General features: G+C 40.8%; 1 protein-coding gene across 3 annotated transcripts in view; it reads left to right on the forward strand.

The window, feature by feature from the left end:
* Positions 1-16849, forward strand: part of ARSB (arylsulfatase B) — a 221072-nt gene that overhangs the window by 143260 nt on the left and 60963 nt on the right. For all 3 annotated transcript variants that reach the window (XM_002744832.6, XM_035291339.3, XM_078365288.1), the window contains exon 6: positions 8046-8116. In XM_002744832.6, coding sequence (XP_002744878.2) covers positions 8046-8116 — 71 coding nt within the window. The remainder of the gene's footprint in view (positions 1-8045; positions 8117-16849) is intronic.

The raw sequence follows: 16849 nt of genomic DNA on the forward strand, positions 1-16849 counted from the left end.
CAGCAATCAGGCAAGAAAAAGAAATAAAGGGTATTCAAATAGGAAAGGTGGAAGCCAAATTGTCTCTATTCACAGACGACATGATAGTATACCTAGAAGACCCCATCGCCTCAGCCCAAAAACTCCTGAAACTGATAAGCAACTTCAGCAAAGTCTCAGGATATAAAATCAATGTGCAAAAATCACAAGCATTCCTCTACACCAATAACAGACTTAAAGAGAGCCAAATCAAGAATGAACTGCCATTCACAATTGCTACAAAAAGGATAAAATACCTAGGAATACAACTCACAAGGAATGTAAGGGACCTCTTCAAGGAGAACTACAAACCACTGCTCAATGAAATCAGAGAGGACACAAACAGATGGAGAAACATTCCATGTTCATGGTTAGGAAGATTAATATTGTGAAAATGGCTATACTGCCCAAAGTAATTTACAGAATCAATGCTATCCCCATCAAGCTACCATTGACTTTCTTCACAGAACTGGAAAAACCCACCATGAACTTCATATGGAACCAAAAGAGAGCCCGCATAGCCAAATCAATTCTAAGCAAAAGGAGCACAGCGGGGGGCATCACACTACCAGATTTCAAACTATACTACAAGGCTACAGTAATCAAAACAGCATGGTACTGGTACCAAAACAGAGACATAGACCAATGGAACAGAACAGAGGCATCGGAGGCAACACAACATATCTACAACCATACAATCTTTGATAAACCTGACAAAAACAAGCAATGGGGAAAGGATTCCTTGTTTAACAAATGGTGTTGGGAGAACTGGCTAGCCATGTGCAGAAAGCAGAAACTGGACCCCTTCCTGACACCTTACGCTAAAATTAACTCCAGATGGATTAAAGACTTAAACATAAGACCTGGCACCATAAAAACCCTAGAAGGAAATCTAGGCAAAACCATCCAAGACATAGGAGTAGGCAAGGACTTCATGAACAAAACACCAAAAGCATTGGCAACAAAAGCCAAAATAGACAAATGGGACCTAATGAAACTCCACAGCTTCTGCACAGCAAAAGAAACAGTCACTAGAGTGAATCGGCAACCAACAGAATGGGAAAACATTTTTGCAGTTTACCCATCTGACAAAGGGCTGATATCCAGAATTTACAAAGAACTCAAACAGATTTACAGGAAAAAAACAAACAAGCCCATTCAAAAATGGGCAAAGGATATGAACAGACACTTTACGAAAGAAGACATATATGAGGCCAACAATCATATGAAAAAATGCTCATCGTCACTGGTCATCAGAGAGATGCAAATCAAAACCACACTGAGATACCATCTCACGCCAGTTAGAATGGCGATCATTAAAAAATCTGGAGACAACAGATGCTGGAGAGGATGTGGAGAAAAGGGAACACTTTTACACTGTTGGTGGGAGTGTAAATTAGTTGAACCATTGTGGAAGACAGTGTGGCGATTCCTCAAGGCCTTAGAAATAGAAATTCTATTTGACCCAGCAATTCCATTACTGGGTATATATCCAAAGGACTATAAATCATTCTACTATAAGGACACATGCACACGAATGTTCATTGCAGCACTGTTTACAATAGCAAAGACCTTGAATCAACCCAAATGCCCATTGATGAAAGACTGGATTGGGAAAATGTGGCACATATACACCATGGAATATTATGCAGCAATCAGAAATGATGAGTTTGTGTCGTTTGTAGGGACATGGATGAATCTGGAGAACATCATTCTCAGCAAACTGACACAAGAACAGAAAATGAAACACCGCATATTCTGACTCATAGGCGGGTGATGAAAAATGAGAACACATGGACACAGAGAGGGGAGTACTAAACACTGGGGTCTATTGGGGGGAAAAGGGGAGGGCCAGTGGGAGGGGGAGGTGGGGAGGGATAGCCTGGGGAGAAATGCCAAATGTGGGTGAAGGGGAGAAAGGAAGCAAAACACACTGCCATGTGTGTACCTATGCAACTGTCTTGCACGTTCTGCACATGTACCCCAAAATGTAAAATGCAATAAAAAAAAAAAACAGATGCTGGTAAGGTTGTAGAGAAAGGGTAACTCTTACCCACTATTGTGTGTGTGTGTGTGTGTGTTTGTGTGTGTGTGTGTATAAAGGAAATGAAATCAGTATGTCAAGGAGATATGTGCATTCCCATATTTATTGCAGTACTATTTATAATACCCAAGATATGGAATCAACTTAAGGTCCATCGGTGGGTGAATGAAGAAAATATAGTATATACACACAATGGAATACTCTTTAGCCATAAAACAGAATGAAATCCTGTCATAATGAAAGCGATGAAACTGAAGGTCATTATGTTAAGTGAAATAAGCCATGCACACATAGGTAAATACCACATGTTCTTATATGTGGAAGCTAAAAAAGTTGATCTCAAAGAAGTAGAGAGTAGAGTAGTCTTTTTCCTAGGGGATGGGAAGGGTAGGGGAGAGGAGAATAGCCAAAGGTTAGTTAATGGATATAAAAGTACAGCTAAATAGGAGGAATAAGTTCTAGTGCTCTATAGCTCTATAGGGTGACTATAATTAATACCAATTTATTATATGTTTTTGAATAGCTACAAGGGTGGATTTTAAATGTTCCCAACACAGAAAAATGGTAAATATTTGAGGTGATGGTTATACTAATTACACTGACTTATCATTATACATCGTGCATGTATATTGAAATATACTTTAGCCCAAAAATATGTATAATTATGTCAATTAAAAATAATAAAAGCAAAAAAATGATACAATTGATCTCTACCTCATAGCATACACAAAAATTAATTGAATTATAGACCTAAATGTAAGAGCTAAAATTATAAAATTCTTAGAAGACTCAGGAGTAAAGCTTTGTGACCTTGGATCAGATAACAGTTTCTTAGATAAAATACCAAAAGCAACACAAGAGAAAATATGTAAGTTGGACTATATTAAAATGCAAACTTTTATTCTCAAAATGATATCCTCAAGGAAGTGAAAACCCACAGAATAGGAGAAAATATTAGCAAATCATGTATCTGATACTGGAATTACAAGTAGAATATATAAAGAATTCATGCAACTCAATAATAAAAAAACAAATAGCTCATTAAAATATGAGCAAAGGGTCTGAGTAGACATTTCTCCAAAGAAAATATATAAATGGCCAGTACTATACATGAAAAGATGCTCAACATAATTAATTATTAGGAAAATGCAAATCAAACCACAATGAGATACCACTTTAATACCAACTAGAATGGCTACATTCAAAAAGACACGTAATAAGTGTTGGCAAAGATGTGGAGAAATTGAAACACTCATTGAAACACTTATTCCTGGTGAGAGTGTGAAATGGTGCAGCTGCTTTGGAAAACTGTTTGGCAAGTCCTCAAAATGTTGTAGAGTTACCTTATGACCCAGCAATTCCACTCCTAGTTGTAGACCCAAGAGATATGAAAATGAATGCCCACACAAAAACTTGTACATGAATGTTCATAATAGGATTATTCATAACCAAATACTGAAAACAATCCATATATTCATCAACTGATAAATGGATAAAGAAAATGTGGTATCTTCATACAATGGAATATTATTCAGCCATATAAAGGAATGAAATAGTTGATGCATGCTACAACTCAATGAACCTTGAAAGCATTATGCTAAGTGAAAGAAGCCAGTTAACAAAAGGCCACATAGTATATGGTTCTAGTTATATGAAATGTCCAGAATAGGCAAATCTGTAGAGACAGATTAGTGATTGGCTAGGTCTGGGAAGAGGAGTGGAGAAGAAAATGAAGAATGACTGCTAATGGGTACAGTATTTTTTTGGGGAGGATAAAAATGTTCTAAAATTAGACCCGTTGATTATTGTGCAACCATGTGAATATACTAAAAACATTTAACTGTGCAGTTTAAATGGGTGATTGTATGGTTTTAAAAGTATACTTCAGTAAAGCTAAGTTTAGGTGTTTTTATAAATCTTTTTGCCCAGGCTGAAACTTAGACCAATGAACTCAGTCTCCTAGGATGGAACCCATTCATCAGTATTTTTTAAGAGTTCCCCAGGTGATTGCATTGTGCAGCCAAGGTTGAGAATCATTATGTTTGAATCAGCCCTAATCTAAATGAGTTTTTAATTTAAAAGACTCCAAAAGCGTTCAGATCCCATGTAGAAGGACTCCGGGAGGCTTCCTCAAACCATGATACTACAAGTGTGGTTCTGAGACCAGCAGCGTCAGTATCACCCAGGAACCAGTTAGAAATGCAGATTATTGGGCCCCACTGAGTTCAAGTACCTCAGGAGCCACAGTTTAACAAACTCCCCAGGTGATTCATATGTATATTAAAGTTTGGGAAGCATTGCTTAGGAGCAGCGGTTCCCACTCGGCTGCACATTGGAATTACCTGGAGAGTCAACAAGTACCGATGCTTGGGTTCTGCCACCAGCGATCTTATGGGTATGAGAGGCAGCCTGTGCATCTGAGGTTTAAAAGCTTCCCAGGTGATTCTAATGTGCAGCAAAGTTTGAGAATGAGTACTGTAAAAAAAAAGATATTTAATGGCGAGTAACATGCTAATAAATAAAATTTTCTTATTTTGTTTCCAACAGAAGGATAGAGGAACATGCACAAGAAAGTGGAGATTATTGATGTCAAAAATTTCCAGAGGAGTGAGGAAGGAATGGGAGTGAGACAGGGATGGGAGTGAAATAACAGTGGAAAATGCTAGCCCTAGGAAAAAAAAAAAAAAACAGCACACACCAGGTGTTTTTCTTCTAAATGCAAGAAGGGGATCCTTCGTATGATTATTGGAGACTACTCAAATATAAGTGGCCAAGGATGTGTGAGTTCTTAAGAGTGTTTCTAAAGTATGCTGAAAATATGTGGGTATTTACTGAACTTCCCATCCTTTGAATTTATAAAGAAATGGTGGTGAACATTTCTTACAAAGCTCTGTACCCATGTCCAGCTTCTTCGTTCTGGGGAAAGTATAACTCTTAAGTAGACAGTGGGCCCTGCGCAGGGTCTGGGCATGCTCTTCCTATGTATGGCATTCAGCTCTGAGGATTCTCCTCCCCAACAATCGGCCACATCTCTCCAATGACCATTGTCTCTCTGCCGTTTACTTGTTTTTTCAAAATTATGATTCTAAAATATTTCCTAGGCAAAATTATGAGGCTCGCAGAGTTAGCTTTGAGATTTCTCAATTCATCACCCACCCCTTCCCCTCCTTCCCACGAGTTCCATTTCTGACCCCTGCCCCCAGATTGTCTTCTCCAGGTGACTTGAACCCACCTTCTTGGATGCAGTATCAGCACACTGTACCCTTGTCTGCACTGAAATTAACCATGCAGTTTCTGTGCCTTCTTGAGTTGATGTGTGTATGTGTTAGTGGGAGGTATAATTACTTTATTGAATCTGTGCTAATAAAATATTAACTATTAATGCCAAATCCACAGTCCCTCTCTACCTCCCCCTCAGGAAGTCCCTAATGGTGTTTGGTCATTGTTTTAATTACCTGTCATATATGTTTTCTTGGTCCATATCTCTAACCACATCCTTAGGAAAATATTCTGATGAGTGCATTTTAAAAGTAGAATCACAGCATACTTAAGATAGTTGGAGGGGTTGGCTCTTATTTGCATCATGATGATTCTGCCTATGAAGATTTTTCCTAATAAACAGTCAACTAGGATTATACACAACCTTTGTTTTCAAAAATGTCATCTCATCTTCTTATTTTAAAATACCTGTGACTCTTCTGAATAATAATTTAAAAAATGGCATGAATGAAGAGCATGTCTATAAACTCTCTCTAAGGGTATTAGGAAAATATTTTTTATTTAACTGTACCTAATGTTTTGGGATATTACAGTGACCTCTACTTTTAAAGATGAGTGGTTATATGTTAATATATTGGCCCTGAAATTTTTGAGTTTTTACCCTATAGTGTAGAAAAAGCCTTTGTTTTTAATAGCTGCCCTAAAAATTTAACACAAAAGTTTTACTTAGCTAAATCTAAATTTAATCAGTAGCATTTCCCTATTTCCAAACAATATGAAGTGTTTAAAGTGCTTTCATTCTGATTTCCTTTCCTTGCTTGCTATTACTTTCCAGGATTTTAAACTCTGTTTGCTTGGTTTCGTTTATTTGTTTGTTTGTTTTAAGACAGAGTCTCACTTTGTCACCCAGACTGGAGTGCAGTAGTATAATCATAGCTCACTACAGCCTTGAACTCCTGGGCTCAAGGGATCTCTCGCCTCAGCCTCCTGAGTTTCTGGGACCACAGACATGCGCTACCATGCTCAAATAATTTTTTTAAATCTTTTTTTGGTACAGACCAGGTCTCACTATGTTGCCCAAGCTTGTCTCAAACTCCTGGCTGGCCTCAAGGGATCCTCCCATCTCAGCCTCCCAAAGTGCTGAGATTATAGGCATGAACCATTGTACCTGGCATACTTGTTTGGTTTTAAGCCCACAAATTAGACATCATCATCATTCTATTTAGATTTTCTCATATTTACCATTTTCTTTACGTATCATTCCTACTTACATTCAGAGCTTCTGGGATCAAACCCTAGTTCCTGGCATTTTAGACTGGTTGATAGTCTCCAGGATATTCAGGCAGTTAAGTGCCTCAGAAAGAAAATGAGAAAAGAAAGGTTCTGGGAAATATCCCTCACCCCGACCCCTGCAGTGCTGCCGCTACTGTCCCAAGACTGTGGGCACCCCTGAGTATTTCCCTTCCACTCTCTCATGTTTTATGGAGTAGATGGGGACAATGACATCTTATAGAATACTAAAGTTAAATATGTTCAATTTAAGGAGCTGTCATTTATTCTGAGATTGTGTCTTTTCTACCTTTTTTGCTGTTAAAATCAACTTTATTTTATAAAATAATGGTGATGGTAGTTGACGTTTGTTTGGTTTTGTTTTAAATTAATTAATTAAGATTTGTTTTTATATTTCCTCACTTGGCAAATACACAGTTGTGAATCGCAACTCAGATTTTCTGAAATTTTATTGGGACTTGAAATCCCAAACCACTGCTATAAACAACTAACTGTGACTCTGGGGTGTGGACACTGGGACACCTGAAACCATGTCTTGGTTACATCAACAGCCTTATTGATTATTTAGATTATGTATGAATCCTGTGGTGTTAACAGTAGTTTGCAACCTTCAGTACTTAGCTGAACCATATTGGATTATCAAGGAGTCCTCAGTACTCCCTCAATGATTTAAATTGTTTTTAACAACTTTCATAAGGCTGAGTCTATACTACCAAAATGACCTGGGTGCTTCTTGTGCTCCCTACATACATCTGGTGCTGTTTTTGCCCCCAATTTTTTAAGAACACTGCTTTGAGAGTCACACAACCCAATATTCAACCAATAACTTACTGTGTACCTTCTTCGTTTGTAAGAAGAGGGGATTGAACTAAGCGATCTCCAAGTCACTTTTCAGCACAAATGTCGGTTGTGATTGTATTTATGTGTACACATTTGTTTTAAAGCCATAAAGAGATCTAGGTATTTCTCATGTGTTTCTATTAAATCTAAAATCCGTCTTGCAAATTTGGATGTGGAGGACATTAATTTTTCTTCTGTAGACTAGGCTCTAAGAGGCATGTTGCATTTGTAATATTGGTGCCACCATTTTGGCAGATGCAGTTTTATCATTTCCTTTTAAGTGTTCAGTATGAAGCCTATATAAGATGACTTGAGTTCTCATTTCTCTGGCATAAAAAATTGTCACGTTTAAATAAGGCCACAATATTTATTGCAACGTGTCCCAGAATCTTTTTTTAAAAATATCATCATATGCTTGTCACTAAAGTTCTTATGTAAAGTGTTCAATCAGTGTAGACAAATGATGACTACTTGAAGATGGCACCAACCGTGATTTTGGAGACCTCCAAATTCATGACAGAGTTGTTAACTGGCAGGTTTGTTATTTCCTATAAGTACAAAGAAGGGAAGTATTAAAATAACTCATGCCCATTAGATAGAGGAAATTAACATTCCCTTAAAAATTGTTTTCCAGTGAAGGAAGCCCATCCCCTAGAGTGGAGCTGCTGCATAATATTGACCCGGACTTTGTGGACTCTTCACCATGTGAGTACCAGTGCATTGCTACTAGATTCAATCTCATTGGCCCACCAAGATGGTTTGATTACCTAGTGAGTCTCTAGCCTAGCTTTCTCTTTTATCCAGAGTTACTATAAAGGTAAACAGTTCTTCAGGACACATCTTCCACTCATCTCAGAGGGCAGTGTTCTGTGAAATGAACACCAGCTTATGAATCAAGAAAGGCCAATTCTAATCTTGCTCTGCCGCTTACGAGCCTTCAAGCCATTGAACTCTCCCTGCTCCAGCTCTCCCCATTTACGAAAGGAGAACTCATGGCATCTCTGAGCTCCTTCTCACTGTAGATGTCATGTTGTTGCCCTGTTCTTACAGAGAGTTCCAGAGCCACCTTCCAGAAAACTCACGGTCATATAAGCCACAGTTGGGTCCCAGCATAGTGTGAACAACCACATTTTCTGATTGGGCTGCTGCACAACACCTGCTGGGTGTCACAAGTGTGACTTTCCTAGCAGTCCTGGAAGTGATTCCACTTGATTCTGCCTCCTACCAAAATTAACCCATAAAGAGCCCTACCGTTTCCTTCAGGGCAGGCATGAATGTAGTGTTTCCAGATCACAATGGACTGTAATAGGCCTGTGTAAGTACCATGCGAGTGGCCCTAATGCCCTCAGCATAGTGAGTTTGGCCATAGAAAGCCTTAGCAATTAGACCCTTTGCCCAGCTTTCATCGTAATGCTCATCTTGCCAACAGTGCCCTTACATTCTCTTATTCACGTGGGGGCTCCATCCCTTCCTCTCTGGACATACTGCTGCCCCCTTAGTTCAACCTCTCCTTACTTCTCTGTCCTTTCCAAACTGCATTATAGCTCGCCACAAAATATTCTTGCTCAGAGACTCCTGCTCAGAGAATTACCCCACAGTAATTCTAAATGTGTCACCAGGCACTCAGGCCCCACCTTGCCTGTCCAGCCTTACTCCTGGCACTCCTTGTCATGTTCTCACCTCCTAGACATTTGTCATCTCCAAGCATGCACATCATCATACTATCATGAATATGCTTTGCCCAATGCCTGAAACACCTTTTCCTACCTCTCTACAATGTCTCTCATCCCTTAAAGCCCAGCCCCATGTCCCGCTCTGTGAATGCTTTCCAGAGCCCCAGAGGAAACAGTCACTCCTTCCTGGGTGCATGTGTCTCCAGATAGCATCCCTCATGTGTTCATGTTTGTGGCTGCATTTCCAAGCTGAGAGCTCCTAGAAGTCAGCATCTCTTGTATGTTTTTATCCTTGTCAGTTACCACAAATACCAGGCATGTGCTAGGCTCTCAGTAATGATTACTCGATGACTCAGTGGATGATTGGAGAGTTGAGATGCAATAAAGACCAAGTGGACACATTAAGACCTAAACAGGAAAAGGCCCTGAGGCAGGCGAGAATGGCTACATCAAGGAGAAATTTCTATTTCTTTTGGAGTAAATGCATGTCAGTGAGAGAGGCAAGGGGAAAGTTTGAGCCCTAAGGACTGTAAGAACAGTCTAGATTTGTGCTGTCCAGTATGGTAGCCACAGGCTACATGTAGCTATTGGGTATTTAAAATATGGCTAACTGTGGATTGAGGTGTGCTGTGAGTAGAATATATACATCAGATTTTGAAGACTTAGTACACCTATGTTATATGCATATAACATTATAGATTTATTATTTGTTGAAAGGATAATACCTTGGATATATTGAATTAAATATATTGTTAGTGTTTCACTTGTCTCCTCTTCCTTTCTTAATGTGGCTAATAGAATTTTAATTTACATATGTGACTTGCATCATATTTCTATTGGCCTAAGCACCTCTTCTGGAAGGTGCTAGGAAGTAAGTGAGCTGATCACAGAGCTGTGACTAGTTACTGTGAGGCTACATAGATGACTCCTAAACTTTACCCCAGTACACCTAAGAGATACATTTCAGTCATATCCAAATATCTACGTGTGGCTGGAAGAGAATAGTGGGGAGGCAGGAACAGCTTTAACAATTTCTGAGTTATTTACTGCACTGCAAAGCCTAGTATAGCCTAGGTCTAGGGGATATGTGGACTACGCTACCCACATAATAATGGTTATAAATGTCTTTTCCTGCTAAGTTCCACCTAGAAATGAAAAACCTGAAGAATCCTCACTCACTAAGCTGTATTTTGTTTGGCATTTGAAGTAGGAGCTTGAGAACTATACTCCTATGTAATGTGGTTTGGATTTGTGTCCCCATCCAAATCACATGTTGAATTGTAATCCCCAATGCTGGAGGAGGGGCCTGGCAGGAGGTGGTTGGATCCTGGGAGTGGATGTCCCCTTGCTGTTCTTGTGATAGTGAGTGAGTTCTTGCAAGATCTTGTTGTTTGAAAGTTTGTGGCACCGCCCTGTTCTGTCTTCCTTCTGCTCCAGCCATGTAGGACGTGCCTGCCTCCCCTTTGCTTTCCGTCATGATTGTAAGTTCCTGAGGTCTCCCCAGCCATGATTCCTCTACGGCCAATGGAACCCCAAACCAATTAAACCTCTTTTCTTTATACCCAGTCTCAGGTAGTTCTCTATAGCAATGGAAGAACAGATGAATACGCTGTTTAACCACCACAGCGCTACATGCTGCAGGGTTCTTGGTGCAACCTGCTGTGCTTTTTCCTGCCTTTCCTAAGGTTCACTAGCAAAATAATAGCATTTCTCCACTGTAAAAGTTGGTAAGAACATGGAAATCAGAATAGAAAATTGTCTTAATCTTGCCACCCATAGACTATAAGGACATTTACTTCTCTTAGACTCAGTTTCCTACATATTATGTGGTGAACTTATAAGACCCAGTACTGCAGCCACAAATTCAGGGATCCTCTTTGGCCTTCTGCTGCTCTTTCTCCCCTCTCTGGAACCCATCCAGGCCTTCATGTTGGCTTCCCTGCCAGCTTGGGACTACTGCTCTGACTCCTGCAGGTAACGAGGGACATTGTCAGCCCTTGCAAGGATGTGGAACCACATTCATTGTTGCTTCATGCACACAGGGCATTCTCTGCTATCTGTGCCTGCAGGTAGCAAGGTGTCACTCACCTCCTCACACATGGCAATCCCATGGGCCTTTTCCTGCCTAGTTTTTATATTCACTTCACTCTACTGAGAGGCAGAAACAGAAAAAAGGAAAGCTATCTTTGGGTGCCTGCTCTTTTTTAGGATGATGACACAAGCCATTTCCTTTTCTATGCAATTCATTTATGAGGAAAAATTAAATCCAGCTATAAAAAACTATGTTCTTATAGGACAGCCAAGTCTGGATATCATATTCATAGAGCATAGAGGCTTTTATGGAGTAAAATCAGAAAGCAGCCAATCTAGGGTGTAAACTAAGGATTAAGATTTGAATCAGTGTTATCACAGAAGCATTTCCGAGGTTTCTCACTCCAGCTCTTCCCAGATCATTTGTTTTTACTACAGGAGAAGAAGGTAGTGTTCTACCTCCACCTTCACTAGTCACTTCGTCAGTTTCCTTACCTGTGAAGTAAAGATGGAATTAAATGATCTCCAAGGTCCCTCTGGCTTCAGTGTTTTGTGGGTCTCTATATAAATGGGATCTCAAAGAGCAAATCTGCTTACTCTGCTTCTCTCCTTTTTCTGCCTGCTAGAAGGAATATGTCCATTGATAAGCAGTGATGTTGCCAAAGGCATGGTTATGAATAGATGAACACAAGTGAAAATGCTAGAAACATTATATGCACTAGAGGAATTTGGATTTTCTTATGAGTTTCTTATTACTACACCTTGGCCACCTTTCTGATCTCTGTTCCAAAACATCACCGTATCAATCCACTTTTCCATCTCCTCTTTCCCTTAGTGGGTCATCCCGAGGTTGTTGACCAATGTCTCCTGTGATCCTGAATCATATGAATAGGCATTAGGCACTTTCCAGGAGATGTCTGCCTTATGCTTAGCACCAGATGCCCCCAGAAGCTGGCCTCTTGGATTTCAGCAACTACATCCCACCACCCACCACCCACACACACCCCATTACCCTAGTCAAATTATAGGGTGCCCAGAGGCCCATCCTGCTGGATTTAATTTTAGTCACATACCACGGTAGGTTGTGACTTGGATACTAACAGTAAAAATACTCAAAGATTGGCACAGAATATTGATATACATACACATTCACAGAGAAACATGCACACACACCAGAAGTCACCGAATCTCTCATAGACCAGGAGATTCACCATTCTGCAATAAAGCATAAAGAAGTCTCAAGGATGCATACATAGATCACACCATTAGGATGACTACAATCAATTTAAAAAAGAAAATAAAGGAAAGGAGAGTTAGTGGAAGGGAGGGAGGGAGGGAAAAATAAGAAGTGTTGCTGAGGGTGTAGAGAAATTGGAACCCTTGTTTACTGTCAATGGGAAAGCAAAATAGTGTAGCCTCTATGGACAATCACATTGTGTGATTACTCAAAATATTAAAAATAGAATTATCATAGGATCCAGCAATCCCACTTCTGGGTAAATATCTGAAAGAATTAAAAGCAGGGGCTTGAACACATATGTACACTCATGTTTGTAGCATTGCTCAGAATAGCCAGAAGGTAGTAGCAACCCAAGTTCCATCAGTGAATGGGTAAATAAACAAAATGTGGCATATTTATGCAATGAAATATTATCCTGCATTAACAGTAAAAGAAATTCTGATACATTCGACAGTATGGATGAACCTTGAGGGCATTATGCTAAGCAAGTCACAAAAGGAAAACCTATATGATTCCACTTATACGAGGTACCTAGTAGTAGTCAGATTCATAGGGACAGAAAATCGAATGGCAGTTGCCAGAGGTTGTGCAGAGGGAAGAAAGGGGCATGATTGTTGAGTGGGTGTAGAGATGGATGGTGATAATGACAGCACACAACGTGAATGTATTTAATGCCACTGGACCATACAATTAAAAATGGTTAAGATAGTAAATGTTGTTTGTATTTTACCACAATTTTAAAATACAAAACATAAATAAAATGTAACTTTTTCCCCTCTATAAATGAAGAGAAACTGCATGAGAATAGGGTCTCTTTTTCATTTACTGCCATATGCACAGTAAGGGCTCTATAGCACAGAACCTAACATCATAGTAAGTTGTTAGGTTAATATCAATAAATAACTACTAGTGAATGATAAACAGATCTACCTGTCAAAGTCATTGTTTTATTGTCTTACAGCCTTTCCTGAGCCTAAAAGTACCTCCAGATGGCCGCTTACACTTTCCCTTTAAACCCCAAACCTACCTTTTGTGCCTAAATAAAAAAAACTTAGAAGCTACAAGTCACTTCCTAAGTTGTAATTGACATTATATACAAATGTTGGAAACTGTTCATTCTTCAGCTTCTGAGTGTCCACCCTCATCACTCCCTGCATTGAAAAGATCGTCCAGAAAGATGATGTGGGATTTTTCTGCCCACCTTCATCCCTTTCCCTAGAAAGATTTCCCTCAATAGACAAATAGGAATTTATAAAGCCTCTGCCTCTGGCCTGGGCTCGGCTGACTTCCTTCAGTCCAGGGCCCTGCCTTTTCTTGCTGTTCTGAGTTCAGTTCTCCTGGGATGTTCCCTCATTGTTTCATCAGTCACTGGTTATCTCAGTGCCCCAACCCTGGCTCCACTTTTATCCCTTCCCTCCCTCCCCTACCTCCCAGCTCCATGGCTAGTGTCAGACGTGTGGGCTGTAATTGCTCTCCTGGGTGCTTTGAGGAGACTTTTTATTCATTTTTGAAAGCTTCGTTCTGAAATAACCTTGGAAGTGCTTTGGTATCTGTTCAGATAATACCCTTCTCTTTTCATTTATTCCCTTCTGAGAAACCTAAGAATTATTTATTCCCCCATGTCTTTGAATTATTTCTTTCTAGTAGGCTGATCTGTCTTTGTCCAGCAGCACAGGATGGCCAGTGTCAGAAACCCATGAGAAAGCCTGGGGAGCAGCACCACTGAAGCTGATTTGTGGGAAAGTCTGGAAACCTCTAAAGTGGTGGTGAACAGCCATAATCCCAGAGTAGGTAGGTGCAAGGTCCCGCAGGTCGGAATCCAACTCTACATGGTTCCAAGGTGAGCTCCAGCCCCAAATTCCACACTCCCCCTAGCTCCCAGCCAGCATGGCTCAGAATACGAAAAGAGTCACTTCAAAGGCTTTATTTTGCTTGAGGAAAAACATATACACCTATCCTGCAGGTGCTGGACTTAACCTTGGCTGTTCTGCAGTAATGATCCTGCCCCATCTGAGCCCACGACTCACTCTGGAAGTCAGATGTGGCATTCTGTGATGGCTGGAACATTCCCACATCCAATTGTCTAACATAGGTGTATCTACTTAACAACACGCGCACACACAGGAGACACACAAATTCTGTTGGTAGAAGCTCGATTATAGATGAAGGGCAGTGACAGATGTTAGCATTTTCCACACCACCAAAGGCCAGCTCTTCAAAGTGATTCTGTACAGCTTTGTTACTATTTCACTTAAAGGAACTCTTCTCTTTAAAGTTTCTAATGAGATGTTATTTCTGCTCATGATTATAGGGTGAAAGAACAGCCTTCTTCCCACTGTCTTCTCTCTCACACACACATTCTCTGTGATGCAATTGCCAAATCCATGCTTGAGATCCAAGAGTCATCTAGTTTGGAATGCTTGGAGCTGCTCCCTGCTTCCTCTTCAGAGTGACATTCAGTGTCATTTCCCAGTACTATGTTGCTATTTCCAAGATTATTTATTCAGTAAATAAATAAATGATGATGGCCTGGGATGCATAAGATACTGTTATAAATACTGTAGATCAGTTAGGCTAAAGCCAAACCCACAGGTCTTCTGAAAGAGGGCATGGACACAGCCTCTCCCCTCCCTGCTGGAAGGCTGTTGGTGGTACCCAGCTGTCCACCGGCAAGTCCTCCCCCAACCCCCACCATTCAGCACCGTTGCAATGCCCTCCTTCCATCCTGCTCATCTCCCTTGCTGTCCTGCCCCTTCTTTAGAGTTCAGTGCACATCCCTCCTCCTCCATGAAGCCCTCTTTGATTCTTTTAAACTTGAATCCCTTGAGCTTCTCTGATGCCTCCCAGGGCAGTGAGCTCTTCCTGCCTCATAGTACAGTATTTATATTGACATGTTTCCCCCATTTGGAACTATAAGAGGAGAGCAAGACTTCATTTGTATAGTTCTCTCAGTACCTTATGTATAAGAGATTAATACATATTAAAAGAATGCATGCTAATAAATGAATAATTTATCATTAGCTGATTGATTAGAACCAACCTAGTGAAAAGCATAATAATTTTGTACATCATTTTCAAGGCATTTTTATTTCTTTCTGGATATATTAGAGAAGTGGTAACATGGAGGCATCTTTCTTTCAGCCTTAGATGAAATTAGACATTAAGCAGAATCAAAAGTTAGGTGGAATACATGAAGCTCCCCCTGCTACAGATTGCTCAATATTGCATAGAATGCCAGAGGCTAAGGGCCCCTTGGCAGTTTGTCCACTCTTTTTTTTTTTTTTGAGACAGAGTCTTGCTCTGTCGCCAGATGCCAGGCTGGAATGCAGTGGCCCAATCTCAGCTCACTGTAGCCTCTGCCTCCTGGGTTTAAGCAATTCTCATGCCTCAGCCTCCCGGGTAGCTGGGACTATAGGCATGCACCACCACGCCCCGCTAAATTTTTTTGTATTTTTAGTGGAGACAGGGTTTCACCATGTTGGCCAGGATGGTCTCGATCTCTTGACCTCATGATGATCCACTCTCCTCGGCCTCCCAAAGTGCTGGAATTACAGGCTTGAGCCACCACGCCCGGCCTGTCCACTCTTTATAATCCAGGTGAAGAAACTGAGGCACCAGGTCACACATGCTGTTAACTTTCAGAGCTGGAACTCAGGGCTGTTCAGACCCGGCACATCTGTCATGTCCTAGCAATTTCACAGGTCTCATTGCTTTTTTTTTTTTTTTGAGACGGAGTTTCGCTCTTGTTACCCAGGCTGGAGTGCAATGGTGCAATCTCGGCTCACTGCAACCTCCGCCTCCTGGGTTCAGGCAATTCTTCTGCCTCAACTTCCTGAGTAGCTGGGATTACAGGCACGCGCCACCATGCCCAGCTAATTTTTTGTATTTTTAGTAGAGACGGGGTTTCACCATGTTGACCAGGATGGTCTCGATCTATTGACCTCGTGATCCACCTGCCTTGGCCTCCCAAAGTGCTGGGATTAAAGGCTTGAGCCACCACGCCCGGCTTTGTGTCCTACACTCGTCTTGTGGTAGAAGGGCACCCAGATCTGAGTTTCGATCATCTCGCCTATATAATAGCATGTCGATGGGGCATGATTCATGTAAAGGAGGCTGGAAGAATGGGTCAAGTAGTGACATTAGCCTTGCTGAATTCACATGTAATCTGACTCTGCACATGATGGTAGCTTTTGCTTGTAGAGCTAGTCATGGAAGCCCTTTCAGTGCCTTGTCGTCATTCCACCGGAGGGTGCTAAGGGGTTGAGGGAGCTGGGTGTGGGGTGGGCAGTGTCACCTAGTAAAACATGTAGAGCTTGGGGGTGCCAGAAAGCCCTGAGTTTCATTCCATACCAGCTGTGACTTATTTCCTGTGAGCCTGTGGGTAAGTTCTTCCAGCCATCTGTTTCATCAGCTATAAGTTGGGAATGATTATAACAATTTCTGCTGTAAATATGTCCAAACAACAGTGAACAACAATTATATTCTGGCTGCCAG

Source organism: Callithrix jacchus, chromosome 2 (assembly GCF_049354715.1).
Source record: "Callithrix jacchus isolate 240 chromosome 2, calJac240_pri, whole genome shotgun sequence".
Taxonomy (NCBI): Eukaryota; Metazoa; Chordata; class Mammalia; order Primates; family Cebidae; genus Callithrix; species Callithrix jacchus.